This window comes from Tachypleus tridentatus, chromosome 13 (genome assembly GCF_004210375.1).
Source record: "Tachypleus tridentatus isolate NWPU-2018 chromosome 13, ASM421037v1, whole genome shotgun sequence".
In the NCBI taxonomy this organism is placed as follows: Eukaryota; Metazoa; Arthropoda; class Merostomata; order Xiphosura; family Limulidae; genus Tachypleus; species Tachypleus tridentatus.
In genome coordinates, this window is record NC_134837.1 from 28,795,852 (window position 1) to 28,811,448 (window position 15,597).

The following is a 15,597-nucleotide window of genomic DNA, read 5'->3' on the forward strand; positions in this document are numbered from 1 at the left end:
AGAGGCGGAGCCGAGCGAGCCTTATCCGCCATTATCAATCCGGATCGTGACTCAGTCGCTAAGCCGTGCTAAAGATGTATCGCGAGCACAATCTCTCCTGACAGTACATCATTATGTTCTTTTTTTTTTAATCACAGCACCAACAACTTTCTAGATTTGTGTGTGTGTGTGTGTGTGTGGTTAGTGTTCCTGGATCACTGGCAGGTGTTCGGTGATGCGACTGAAAGCTTGTCGTGTTTGACTCCCACACTATGCTTAGGACGGTAATTTGACCTTAGCTTCGGGGAAACCTATATATTATTAACGGATCAATGATCATGTACTGCAGTGAAATCTTTAGTATCTGTTCCCAACTGCACACGCTTAGTTAGGCCTGACTATTTAGCAAAGTAACTAGCATTTTACACGCTTCGTGATAAAGGGTTTTATAAACATTAAATGTCGTAAGTTCGGTTGTAACACAACATGACGCATGCGTGTAAAACAATTTGCTTGAAACCTGAAAATTAATAACATTGAATAATACATTTGGTTTCACCTGACTAGAGAAGCTAACTTTTCTTCTTTGATAAAGATTGAGCAGTTTGTTTGTTTTGTGGGAAGAGAGAGAAAATTTATATTGTATAGAAAGCAGTCTTATATTGTTTGTTTTGTACGTTTTCATTGTAGTCCTTTCGTACAAAAGAAACATAACAAGGCTATGTAGACGTTAGACAGATTTTTGTTGAGGGGGTATGACGTATAAAATAGCTACCGTATTCAATATATTTCATATATTTTTTATCCCGCTTTATCATTGTGTTTTTGTACAAAAAACATAACAACTCTAGCTAGAGAAGAGACAGTTTTGTGTGTGTGCTGTTGAACCAATATAATTTTATATCTGTAAACCAATGTAATTTGGCATCTCTAAACCAACGTAATTTGACATCTGTAAACCAATGAAATTTTTATCTGTAAATCAAAGTAATTTTATATCTGTAAACCAATTGAATTTTATATCTGTAAATAAATGTAACTTATTATCTGTAAACCAATGTAATCTTATATCTGTAACAGGAATTGCTGTAGTCAGCAATAAGTGATAAATATACAGATAGGATTATATTTAATAAACTGGTTAGAACACTGTAGTTAACAATTGAATGTTATTTACAAAACAAGATGAGAATTCTAGACAAAATTATGTTTAATTTGGCTTTGGAATTTCGCGCAAAACTACACGAGGGCTATTTGCGTTCGCCGTCCCTAATTTAGCAGTGTAAGACTAGAGGGAAGGCAATTAGTCACCACCACCCACCGCCAACTCTTGGGCTACTCTTTTACCAACGAATAGTGGGATTGACCGTGACTTTATAACGCCCCCGCGGCTGAAAGGGCGAACATGTTTGGTGTGAAAGGGATTCGAACCCGCGACGCTCGGACTACGAGTCGAGTGCCTTAACCACCTGGCCATGCCGGGCACAAAATTAGGACTTTAAAAGAATCAACAACACTAGAACCTCGGCCTGGCATAGTCTAGTGGTTAGTGTGCTCTGCTAGTTGTGGGTTTCAATCCCGTCACCTAACGTGCTTGCCCTTTCAGCTGTGGAAGTGCTATAATGTCACAAATAATCCTACTTTTGTTGGCCGTCCAGGTGCTCAGCGGCAATTCTTAAAACGATACAAATCTGGTTTCAATACCCGTGGTAGGCAGAGCACAGATAGTCTATTATGCAGCTTTCTGCTTAACATAACGCCAGCATTGCAGTTACTGATATTCGTCTATTTATAACATACCCAAAATTACAAGAGACAGTAAGATATCATATTTACGATAAAGCTAAGAATAAACTGTTCTATTTTAAACATAGCAATAATTATAATTATCATTAGAATAACATGCTAGAAGGTCCGGCATGGCCAGGTGATTAAGACACTCGACTCGTAATCTGAGGGTCGCGGGTTCGAATCACTGTCACACCAAACATGCTCTCCCTTTCAGCCGTGGGGTCGTTATAATGTGACGGTCAATCCCATTATTCGTTGGTAAAAGAGTAACTCAAAAGTTGGCGGTGGGTGGAGATGATTAGCTGCCTTTCCTCTAGTCTTACACTGCTATATTAGGGTCGGCTAGTGCAGATAGCCCTTGTGTAGCTTTGCGCGAAATTCAAAACAAACCAAACGAAAAACATGCTAGAAATAGAATCATAAGTAGAATGAACAATGTAAGCTCGTGTCTCTAAATTATAAACAGAACTACAACCAATAATAGAAAATTGTAATTGTACATGCCCAGGAGTGCAATAAAAAGCGTGATTGTAACATTCCCAGGCGTGTTATGACATGGTGCATTTGATTGCAGTATAAACACAACTACAAACAACAACAGGAACTTGTATAACATGCCCAGGAATGCAATAATATGGTAAATTTGTTTGTTGTATAAACAGAAGTACAAACAATAGTGGAGAATTTTGCTTACAATACTTCAATTAGCACAATCAACATTGAAAACTTCTGTCTGTAATATAATCAGAAACTGCTATCAACAATATAGAATACTGATTATTTTACATACAGAATTACATGAACTCTAAGAAGCCATGAGTGAAAACAGAGAAAGGTATGTTACAATATGTCAATCACACTATGTCTGACGTTCTGGAGCAGACGAGGCTTTTCAGTGAGTGCCAGTTTTCATCAGAGCGGCTGGGATACGTTGTCTGTAATATAAACAGATTAATATACTAATAATTATAAAAATACGATTACAATACATATTCAAGAGTACAAAAATATAGAATTTTGTCTGTGATATAAAGAAGGCCTTAACTGTGTCGTGAGCAATCCAAATTCTATATTTGGTGTTTCTGTTTGTAATGCATCCAGATCTGTTTGTAACAATCCCAATTTACCACGAACAATAAAGAAAATTGTACATTAGTCATGAAAAATTGGTAACGCTATAAACAGTGTGAATTTCGATTTGTAACAAAACAATAGCTCTGGGCTTTATAATCAATAATGTAAAATTACGTACGTAACAAGCAGTCGTTTTGCACATTTTCCCACATAATAAGGTGTAAAAACAACAACAAAAGCTTTTCTTTAGTAGTCGCATGCTTTCATTTATCCATAATACAGAATGATGTCAACATTTTCAGGAAACCAATAAACGAGGTAGACCTCCTGACTATAATACATCAGAACTCCAACTAAACTAAATTTAGGTGTACTGACATACAGATCGTGGCTTATGATAGAAAATGTTGTGTATAGCTCATTTCTTTCAGTTTTGGGAAATGTATACAAATTTAAGCATGACGATTGTGTAAGATTTAAATAAAAAAAGAAAGGATTTATTTAGGTGGGGCTGAGTGACAGCAAATCAAGTAAACAGTTATATTGTATCATTGGTTGCTATATGCCGTTCGGTGTTAGCTTTTCACGTGTGTCTTTGTTTCTTGTTTGTTTGTTTTTTACCCCATGTCAGGTTTGTTGTCATGTTCGTGTCTCACCATTAAACTGCAGCATTGGAAACTCTGTAGATCCAGGAGTACTAAGGATAGCTATCCGTAAAGCAGGGTGAATACCATGGTTTGTATCTAGGACTTCCGTTCTGCCATAACGGTTTTGATGTGCTCTACCAAACAAATGGTACGATTATGCGGAAAGCAGCCCGAAGCTCTACCGTCATCTTGACTAGACCCCTCGGATCTCCATCAATCATCGTATTTAGAGCCTGCTGAACCTAACATTTCAGCCCTGGTGATTTCGCATACAAAACCTCAAGTCGCTCTCCGTCATTTAAAGTTAAACGTTCTTCATGATTCGGTTTATTCAACCAAGTCTCTACCCACATGTGCGGGGTCCCCTTGCGCAGCACGAGCTGGAAACCCCCTATTGTTTGCGCCTCATACTGCCTACTCCTAGGTCGGTTAGAGATGGCTGAAGTCATTGTTTCTATAAAGCATGTGGGTCGGTATAAAACACGCCACTTGAATGATCACATGTCAACTTTAGGTCTAGTACACCACCACACCAAGAAAGAAGACAGTATGAAGAGAAGAGCAGTTCTTACAATGTGCTCAACTGAAACGTTCTTTATACATAAATATATACGTGTATTATAAAATACATTATTTTGTTCTATCTTGAGGCGTTGATTCGATTACGAAGAAAACGCACGCACGCACACATCACGTAAATAAATCAATGTGTACGTACAGGCCGTAGTTATCTATACCAACCGACGTTCAGGAACTGTTTTATATTAATTTAAAGCTGTATTTTACATTGAACTTACGTAAGCACGCGTACACACTTGCATATGAGAACTATTAATTACTTAGAAGCTTGTTTAGACTTGTTTTTTACGAAATAAATTTGTGATTTTTACCGAACCAGATTTAGTAGTTTTAACACTCGACTATTTAAAACATAAGCAAGTAGTATACACATGTTTTCGACTGGAACATCAATAAGTCTACGGACGTACAGTGCTAAAATCCTGGGTTCGATCCACCTATCAGTGGACACAGAAGATAGCTCCATGTGGCTATGCTCAGACCTAGATAAATAATTGGACTGGGTTTTATGTTGTTATTTATTATTTCTAACTGTAAATTCCATAGTATTTAGTTGGTTATGTTTGTAACGTGTTAGGATAGACGTAATAAAGTCTAAAGAAACAATCACAAGCTGTAGGTACTAGAACATTAGAAAGAACATATATTCCGTACATTTCAGTATAACGTTAAGGGAGTGGAAAAAAAGAAAATCAAAGCACCGTCTGAACGAAATGGCGGAAGTGGCAGTAAAAAGTTTATTGGCTTTTCACCTTGGTGATCAAATTAGAGACTTTCTTAACCTGCTGTGGTCGAGGGTAAATTGCCAAGTCAGCTTGGCGAGACAAAGAGCTCCGCCATCATGCTCACATCAATAGCAAGATGATTGATAATTTGCATCTGTACTAGCCCACTCGAGCGGGGCCGCAGCTCGTGAAGTGGGAGCCGCTGATAATGTCAACGTCGGTCGCCTGCAGAAGAACCAGCCTCAAATGTCATGCAAATTTCTCGAGCGTTGATTTTCTACGGTGCTTGATAGGATCAAAACGGGGCGTCATTTTTAAACGACGGCCGTTTCCATGGCGACAGCGCGATCTGTCACCTCTGGTGTCCTCTATGTACACTCGATGGTGAAACTATATACCTTCGTTTTCGCATCTAGATCATGGCTTTAGGAGTTCGACTACGGAACTCGAAACCGCGGTCTCTTGAGTTTTCTTGCCGTAATATTCCTTCCCCTAACGCGTCTTCAAAAATCTGTTTACGCTTGGTGTCGCTAGTGTTAAAGAACTGAAGTGAAAAAATAAAAATAAATAATCTTATTTGCTCTTTTCATGTCATAATGTTACATCCGTTCGTTCATTTCTTATCGAATCTACGCTATCAAACGAGATGAAAATATTGTACTAATTTTTAATGTCAGATTTAAACACCAGGAGGTACCAAGTTCCGTACTTTACAAAACACCGGATTTAATTCTGGCGAAGTGCAACTAAAATGGGGAATTCAAGACTGTTCTGAAGACGGTTGGAGAGTCTTCCTGTATCTTGATTGAATTTCACGATACAACAAAATACGTCGTTTCTACTAAACAATTGTTATTTCACAGAAAAAGCCGTTCGGTGGTATTTTAACACGAAAATCAATGAAACGGGAAACGAACCCTGGATTTTAACCTAACTTACTGAAGATGGGTGGGCGGTACTAACACGAAATATTTGTTTGTTTGTTTAAAATTAAGCACAAAGCTACACAGTGCCCACCACGGGCATCGAAACCCGGTTTCTAGCGATGTAAGCTCACAGACTTGCCACTGGAGGGGGGGTTAACACGAGAGATACAAAAACACTTGGAGATAAACTGACATAAACAAAGTAACATTAGATAACGTTCAACTCTTTAACAGTAAGTTAATAACAAATATTTCTTGCGGTGCTCTTACTCTGTTAACCGTGCCACTAATCGAACAAGTGCATTTAAACTCGAAACATGAAGCTATTCATTTTATTTCTGCCAAGCAGCGAGGTCAGTAAACTCTTTCGAGTCTGTAAGTGAAATACTTCACGTTCTAACTTCCTATTCGGGCTAAGTTCACGCCTCGCTTAATCTAGCCCATTATCTTCTTTGTTTCCAGATTAGGAACGATAACGTGTGTGAAAAGGAGGTCATGGCTTCTTTCCTCCATTTTTCACAACTATATCTTTTTTTTTTTTTTCTTTCGACGTTGTCTCATTTTTAAAATAAATTGCCTAAGAAAATTAACGACCTTAGCCTACGGTCAGCAGAGGCTTAATACTGGAAAACAAATAATTTTATAATCGCTAAACATATGCGATGATTTTTTTCTTTGCCTCCTGCCGTGAGAAAAACGTCTGCTTTAAGCCTAAAGCGCGCGCTCTTTAAGCTTACCCCAAATTCAATAACGTCCATGTTGTTTTCTCACGTATGAAATATAGACGACTGGTTGATCGTGTGTTGTTTGGTGTTAACACAGTGAAGTTCCTGATCGGTTCATGTGAAAACATTAAGATCTGTGTGTATGATTGTTTGTTCTCTTGATCTTCAAACATTTGTTTTAATATCGTTTATTTCTACAAGTTAGGCTTATGTTTCATAAGAGTTATGTAACAATAGTCACACCAAACCTGTACTTTACTTTGTACCTCTTAGTTCATAAATTTCGACTTAATGCGAATGAGTTGACATTTGAACGTAAGCATGAAAGTAAATATCATAAGATACATTCAAACATTGGTTGGGATATAAAATATTAGTTGTGATACAATCTAATATTTGTTCTGATACAAACAAATATTAGTTGTGTTATAGAACACTGGTTGCGGTATAAATGAATATAAGTTGCAGTACAAACTATTTGTTGTGGGCCAGGCATGACCATGTGGGTTAAGGCGTTCGACTCGTAATCTGAGGGTCGCGGGTTCGAATCCCCGTCGCACCAAACATGCTCGCCCTTTCAGCCGTGGGGCATTATAATGTGACAGTCAATCCCACTATTCGTTTATAAAAGAGAAGCCCAAGAGTTGGCGATGATGGGTGGTGATGACTAGCTGCCTTCCCTCTAGTCTTACACTGCTAAATTAGGGACGGCTAGCGCAGATAGCCCTCGAGTAGCTTTGCTCGAAATTCGAAAACAAAAAAAAATTGTTGTGATATAATTTTATTATGCACTACAGAGAACTAATGCAAATATTGAATGGAATGTTCTTCGTATAGACTAATAAAAGTTCTGAAGAGAATTATGTTATATGCTAGTTCTGTTTGCTTTAGAACAAAGCTACACTGGACTATCAGCTGTGCTCAGTGTGGGGAATCGCATCTGAGGATTTAGTGTTGTAAGTCCACAGACTTGCCTCTATCGCATCAGCGGACCACTTGACAGTAAATCAGGGGATATCATGTTATGAAGCATACCAAACTCGGTCTTAGATTTTAACGCTAGTTTTTCACATCAGGTGAAATTATTTAGGTGTTAACTCTTTTTGTTTATTTGTTCTTTGTTCTTTGTTTTTGAATTTCGCGCAAAGCTACTCGTCCCTAATTTAGTAGTGTAAGACTAGAGGGAAGGCAGCTCGTCATCACCATCCACCACCAACTCTTGGGATACTCTTTTACCAATGAATAGTGGGATTAACCGTCACATTATAACGCCGACACGAATGAAAGGGCGAGCATGTTTGGTGCGACCGGGATTCGAACCTGCGATCCTCAGATTACGAGTCAAACGCCTTAACCCACCTGGACATTCCGGGCCAACCCCTTTTGTAGTTATTTAAGTGCAAGTTTGTGTAATGCAAATACCTTTACAAATAGTACGATAAGAATTCTCCGAAGAAACTCAAACGTTGTCAAAAAAGCTTGTAGTTTCTGTCCACTAATTTGTTTGAGAAACTTTTGTAATTCCTAGTTTAGTTATCAAAAAGTAGATTAATGAAAGTAGCAGCTGGTGCAGCGCCATCTTTGTAAAACACAACTTTAAACTGTATCTAACGTCCAGCACCGTCTCTATAATTAACAGGATCAAATTGTACCTAAATGTGCAACGCCATCTCTATAATACACAGGATGAAACTGTAATTATTGTGCAACGCCATCTCCATAATACATTGGATCAAACTTTAACTAACGTGTAGTACCATCTCTATTATATATAAGATCAAATTGCAATTAATTTGCAACGCCTTCTATATAATACATAGAATCGAAATGTAATTAGTGTGCAGCGCCATCTTGAGCACACATGTTAAAATGTCAGATAGACAAAACTTAAGGTGTTCTGCGTTGTATCTGTCGCGAGCCGACATCAACTCAATGATTGGCGTACTGGAACGTGGATCTAAGCGAGAGTTGGGAGTTGGTGCTACCAGACACGTTTCACAATTTTTTAGCTTTGGGTGTGTTATAAGAGTGAGAGTAAACCTCGCTAAACTATCAAGGTTTTCCATTTTAAATGGCAGGCACTGGTTTAGATATGACTATGACTAAACTGCATGGGCCTCTAATCTGACCCTTTAGCCTATCTTGTTCATAAGATATCTTCCAGGTGAACAAACAAACATGTTCCACTTAAATAATTATGTACAACATTTCTGATCGTACATGTAAACGAGGACTTTTTCGTCCACATCAAGTACAGGTCTGTAGGTTGATAATTTTACTAATTACTACCAGCTTGACTGATCTTCGAAAATTTGTTTCTATCTCGTTTCTTTTTTATAAGCTAAATATACACCGCAAAAGTGCTGTGGAAAAATAAAGTCAAATATTTTAGTTCTTCCTTTGCCTTTAATATTTACGTATACATACGCACACATTCGGGTTGTTCTTTGTTGACATGGTTGATCTACAGTAAAGGCGAGTGTGAACCGTCCTTTTAGCCGATCATTATTCGGTATATAATAAACGCACATACATACACACATATAACTAAGAGAGAGAGAGACAAACAGAGAAAAGTCTAGGTGCGTAGAGCCTCGCGATGTCTGTTTACCGCCGAACCCTTATCAAATTTACATTGCTTCTGCAGATGTTAAAAGGTCTTAGCCACGAGGAAGGTAGGTGGTTATCTCAGTAGGATGTAAAGAAACGCTGTTCTTTGCTTTCACCGTGAAAAAAAACCAATAAAAAACAGCACTTTTAAGGAGTAGCTTCGTGTATTTGTTGACCCGAGCAATCACCTTATATTCTCCTCGCTATTAACGTTGTAAATTATCGAAAAAATCGATTTCCACTCACCTTATCTACAGACGTACCGAGTTTCCGTTTCCGCGATACATTTTCTGTCTACATCTAGTTAAAACTCGTTAAACGTAGCCCGGTCGAGGATTTCACTGTCATACATGACATATTTAAAACAATAATAATAATAAAGTGGTTTTTACTCTTTGTAGGACTACATGTGTTTTAAGTTTGTGTGTACAGACATATTTGTATTGTTTTCGTTTTATTGTTTATACATGTAACAATATTAAGACTATCCAACAATAACACAATAATAAGAGCCAATATTCACTCTTCCTCAGCAAGAGGCGTTAACACCGTAACAGTCTATATAAGTATAATATAACTGTCTTGTATGTTAATGTTACTATTTCACACCATAACAGTCTATATAAGTATAATATAACTGTCTTGTATGTTAATGTTACTATTTCACACCATAACAATCTATAAAAGTATAATATCACTGTCTTGTATGTTAATGTTACTATTTCACACCATAACAGTCTATATAAGTATAATATCACTGTCTTGTATGCTAATGTTACTATTTCACACCATAACAATCTATATAAGTATAATATCACTGTCTTGTATGCTAATGTTACTATTTCACACCATAGCAATCTATATACATATAATAGTATTGTCTGTTGTATGTTAATGTTACTACATCACACCATAACAATTTATATACGTATAATAGTACTGTCTGTTTTATGTTAATGTAACCACTTCACACCATAACAACCTACATAAGTATGATAGTACTCTCTGTTTTATGTTAATGTAACCACTTTACACCATAACAACCTACATAAGTATGATAGTACTCTCTGTTTTATGTTAATGTAACCACTTTACACCATAACAACCTACATAAGTATGATAGTACTCTCTGTTTTATGTTAATGTAACTACTTAACATCATAACAGTCTACATAAGTGTGACAGTACTGTCTGTTACATGTTAATTTAACTAGTTAACATCATAACAATCTACATAAGTGTGACAGTACTGTCTGTTACATGTTAATGTAACTACTTAACATCATAACAGTCAACATAAGTGTGATAGTACTCTCTGTTACATGTTAATGTAACTACTTCACACCTAGCAATCTATATAAGTATAACAGTACAGTCTGTTGTATGCTCATGTAACTAGTTAACATCATAACAATCTATATAAGTGTGACAGTACAGTCTGTTGTATGCTCATGTGACTATTTCGCAGGCTGTTGTTTAGGCTTTACCAAATTTGGCATGAAGATTCATTAGGTCCATGCAAGGCTACATACAAACTTTGATTTTTGTATTTTATGGTCGTTTTTGTTTTATAATTATATATAAGAAAAGCAACTTTTTATGTCCTAAGATAGCCTTTCATTAATCATGAATTTACATACCTTTAGTCCACGGGAGGGATAGTCCAGCTTGTATATAATGAAAATGCTAAAAGATTACACGTGAAGCCCAATCAACCATTCGATTTACCACTTGTCACTGATTTATACCAGTTTTGGAGACTCCAACCCCTCAGCAGGATCCCTTGACAAGGACAAATTGAAAGAATCAAACTAGGCTTCGTATATGAAGAAATACTGATGGTGTGGGGTAGGATGTTGGAAATTCTCAAGACTTGTATAATTGAGCAATAGCCGATAAGTCAAATGACAGACTGGGCTTAACATTTTTTAACTTTTGTCAGGTTGAATAATACACAATAACAAATTAGTAGTGTCAATGTTACACGTTTTTTAAAATTATTATATATATAGGACTACTCTGTGAGTAGATAAGTTTCAGAACACCATACTATTTGTAACAATAACGTTTTTAATTGTTCACTCGTACAGAAGTTAGACATAATTAGAGATCCATGAACTTTAAATTCACAGGTTTTTTCTACATTAACAAATCTCTAGCTTTGTATTAGTACTTTCTTAACAAACTAAATCGTTGTCGTCTGGTATTATTAGCTGACTAGGTGCCATGATTAGATCATTTATGGATTATTGTTTTCTCCAGAGCAATTAAAAATTTAACCACGCTAGGCCCGGCATGGCCAGGTGGGTTAAGGCGTTTGACTCGTAATATGAGGGTTGCGGGTTCGAATCCCCGTCACACCAAACGTGCTTGCCCTTTCAGCCGGAGGGGGGCGTTATTATGTGACGGTCAATCCCAATATTTGTTGGTAAAAGAGTAACCCAAAAGTTAGCGGTGGATGGTGATGACTAACTGCCTTCCCTCTAGTCTTGCACTGCTAAATTAGGGACGGCTAGCGCAGATAGCCCTCGTGTAGCTTTGCACAAAATTAAAAAAAAAAAAAACAAACTTAACCACGATTGATTAGCTAAAACTTGAACTATATAAATATAACGTGAAACTTAATAACTGCACATGTTGCCACATTCACCCTGCCAAATCAATAGCAATGTTTTATATGTGTTGGTTTCAATGTGTATGGTTTGGTTTTCAGTAAACCCTGAAATGGAAATGTATTATAGTTGGTTATACTTGAATAATCGGAGTTCTAAACTCTTGTTGGTTAACAGGAGATTGAAACAAATATTTCCTCAGGAGAGAAGTGATTTACATAAAAGAAAAAAACCTCCCAGTACTTGAGAATCCACTCCATAAGAAACACGAGGGAGTCATCAATAACCGCGGCACTTGAAATTATTCTTGGCAGGATTAAAGTAAATTAATCTATGAGACCTCTTTTCCTCTTTTTATTCGCTGTATTTTTTGTATTCTAGTTATACCAAGCGTGGGGTGCGCATATGCCCGATTCGATTTTATTACTCATCAGGATTTCTACCAATCTACCCTAGAATTGAAATTCTATTAGGTAGGATTAGAATAAATTAATTTATGTGATCTTTGGCGTCTTCAAATACATCAATCGACTTGTTGAGTCGAAAATTGTAATTAGACCTTAAATCGCTCAAGAGATGACGAAGCAATGATCTAAAAGTTTATACTTGAAAAAAAAAAAAACTACTCAGAGCCATTCTGTGTGCTATTATGCCGCGGCTAAAAAGAGCAGGTTTTTAAAAGTAAACATTGTACATGCACTCAACGTCTAAAGCTTGTTTATACAATTTTTGGCAATGCCTAGTTCATAATAATGAAAATAATAAACAATTTACTTTGATATGTTAAATGATAAAATCATAATTGGAAAAAAAAGAAACAAAAAAACAAACACGGATGATATATAGAATTAAAAGTAAAGATAACGAATTTATCTTTTGAACCTGAATAATCACATCATCTGTATTTTAAAATACAAAAAAGTATTTTTGCTATATTTTATAACTCATATCAAACGAAATAATAAGTTCATTGAATTTTATTCAAGGAGAACAAAACGTCTTTCTACGTTGGCTACTTTTCATTATTGACAGTTTTATTTCATGTTTTAGTAACTAGCTATTAATCGTAAACCAAGCATCGCTATTTGTGTAAAGAAACATATGTTTTTATTTGTGTTACCTTATGTACTTCATGTTAAATGTTTTCGTAAAACTTATTTTTTCCCCTGCAGACAGTTCTACGCATTACAACGCAACCTACTTTTAATGTTTTAAAATTTTAAGAGTCTAATTAAAACTTTAAAAATATTGAGATCTTTGGACAGTAAGCTAGTTAGCATTTATTATTAATGCTTATTTCTTAGTTTGTCATCTATATAAAAACTGATAAAATAATTTTGTTAGTTGCAGTTCTATATACTCAAAAACTATTTTGTACAATGAAAACTTCTAAAGTCGAATTTTAATTAAATACCTTACAAACAATGCAAGGTGTAGTGAACATTTTGAAATTCAAGCGGTTATTTTGAGTTTTAGAGTAACTGATAATTTTGCTTCTTTTTTTTCTATCCCACCAGACGCCTGTGGTCTATCAGACGTGGCCCACATCGAGAGTTTGCAAGAGAAGTCCCAATGCGCCCTAGAGGAATACTGTCGAACTCAGTACCCCAACCAACCTACTCGGTTTGGAAAATTGCTTCTCCGGTTACCATCTCTACGGACTGTTAGTGCACAGGTGATCGAACAGCTGTTCTTTGTCAGGTTAGTTGGGAAAACACCTATCGAAACGCTAATCAGAGACATGTTACTAAGTGGAAGTTCTTTCAACTGGCCGTACATGTCGCTTCAGTGACTAGTGACCGGCTCCTTGCTGAGGAGCCTGGTGTAACTGGACAGAGAATACTAAAATTTTTCGTGCCTCCTGAGGCACGACGGTTTTCTTTCTCTGAACAAAAACCTCGACCTCAGGTGGTTACTATCTGAATCCAGTGACTCTGATGTCAACTATTCCGAGAAAACTTTTCGGCCTGATCCCTGTGACTGAAACTTTTGTTTTAACGTACGATTTGAGAAACAGCTGACGCGCCATCTTGAGGTCAGAAACTGAAAGTCTTGCATCTACTCGAATTTGAGACCTGAACCGTTCGTCCGCATGATTAAGGCATGTGTTGAGTATGTGATCAGGAGGTAAAACAAAAACTGTACATTAATTCACGCTCTTACTCAGCTGTTTGTAACATTTTGTACATATACAGAGAACAGACTGAAGCGCCTTTAGTGGCCGACTGGTTAAAGTACTTTCTTTATTCTTGTGAATTTGTCCGTTTTCAGGTGTAAACTTTGACAGTGCTTGGATGTAAAACAGCATCTTCTACATTATTTCACTTTTGAATGCTTTGGAAAGGTTAGTTTTTACTTTTTTCTAGTACCATGTATAGTAAAAATGTCAAATAGACAGGTCGTGAAGTATTCACACCTAATTTCTAGCAATATCAAGAACTTTTATTGTGCGTAGGCCTACAACTATGTAGTTCTGTGTACGGTGGTGTTTAATCTTTGTAGGTAATAATATTTGGAGTGTAAGCTTGCTTTATCGAGATACTCATTGAAAAAGAACTATTTGCACTTTTACTTTATTTATGGTAAAAGTGTAGAAACTGATTTTGATGTCAGAGTTTTGAATGGCAATTTCTTACCAGAATTTCTTTTATTACAAAGGTTTTGTGCCGAAATATATATATAAATATATATAAAAGAAACACACAAACGAAAAGTAAAGAAATTGTTCAATTGCACCGGTTTGACCGACAATTACCCTGACATTCAACACATGATGTGTTTTGCGGCTTCAGTAAATATGTGAGTATGTGTTATATATATAAACACATACATTTATATCTTATATAATATAAATACTTCAAACATTTCGTTTGTTTTGTTTCATTTGTTGAACTGTATTTTATTGTCACGTGTACACCTGTTAAGATGTACTGTAAAATGATTTCCAAAACGTTCATAATACCATCTAGAAATAAAAATCGGCAACCGAAATCATTCCTGGTCGTTTGTTCCAGTTTGTTTCATAGTTTCAAGACGGGACAAAATCGCAATATTCTGGTTAATATTAATGTAATGTTGCTTTAAGAAACTAAGAATATATAAGTTCATGTTTTGCCTGTCTTTTGTTGTTCGTTTTTGTTTTTTGTTTTTTTTTCTCCTTTTTTTTGATCGTAAGCAGCGATCAAACACGTAGCCTAATCCATATTGAACGTAATGTATAACTTTGGCCTACCTAATAGTCTTGTAATGTGTCACTACGGTATATATATATCAAAGCATGTAGGCAGAGATACCATGTGGTCTCTGCAGATAAAGTGTATTTCATTCATCTCTTTATTGGAAGCATCATTAAAGTGATCTCATTTCGCTGTAACAATGTTTCCCGAATAATTTGTATATTGCTCAACACACTAAACACGTCTCTCTTTATTCAGAAATAGCCTTTCAGATATAGATGCATCTTAGTAACATACAGCATAAATGTTGTCTAACCCACGGTTTTATTTAGGGTCTGGAGTGTTTTCTCAGAAAACGTTATAAACTTGAAGAAAAGACTGATTCCCAAAACGTAATCAGGAAAGAAAGGGGGACTAGTCACTGTGTCCCCCTCTCCTGAATCAGCCCCCGAAACGTTTCTGGGTTATTTGTGGCTGTACTGACTGCTAAACTCAACGCATCTCTTTACATAAATTATCATAAAAACATTTCTGCGTTACTTATTCTACGCTATGCCAAGACTTTATTACACTGTCATAAAAACGTTTTAAGGTCTCTGTATTTCCAATATTATAAGCGCGTTTCATTACATTGTTGTAATAAAGTTTCTACTTTATCTTGTCAATACCACATTAAAAATATTGTTGTATCGCTCTATATGTGACACTACACTAAACACACTTTATTATATTGCTATAAGTGCATCTCTAGGT

At 36.3% G+C, this 15,597-nt stretch overlaps 1 protein-coding gene across 2 annotated transcripts in view; it reads left to right on the forward strand.

Moving 5' to 3' along the window:
* LOC143239533 (COUP transcription factor 1-like) overlaps positions 1-15,041 on the forward strand; it is a 46,290-nt gene extending 31,249 nt beyond the window's left edge. For both annotated transcript variants that reach the window (XM_076480690.1, XM_076480691.1), the window contains exon 3: positions 13,186-15,041. In XM_076480690.1, coding sequence (XP_076336805.1) covers positions 13,186-13,460 — 275 coding nt within the window. In that variant the 3' untranslated portion in view covers positions 13,461-15,041. The remainder of the gene's footprint in view (positions 1-13,185) is intronic.
* Positions 15,042-15,597: the final 556 nt, after the last annotated feature.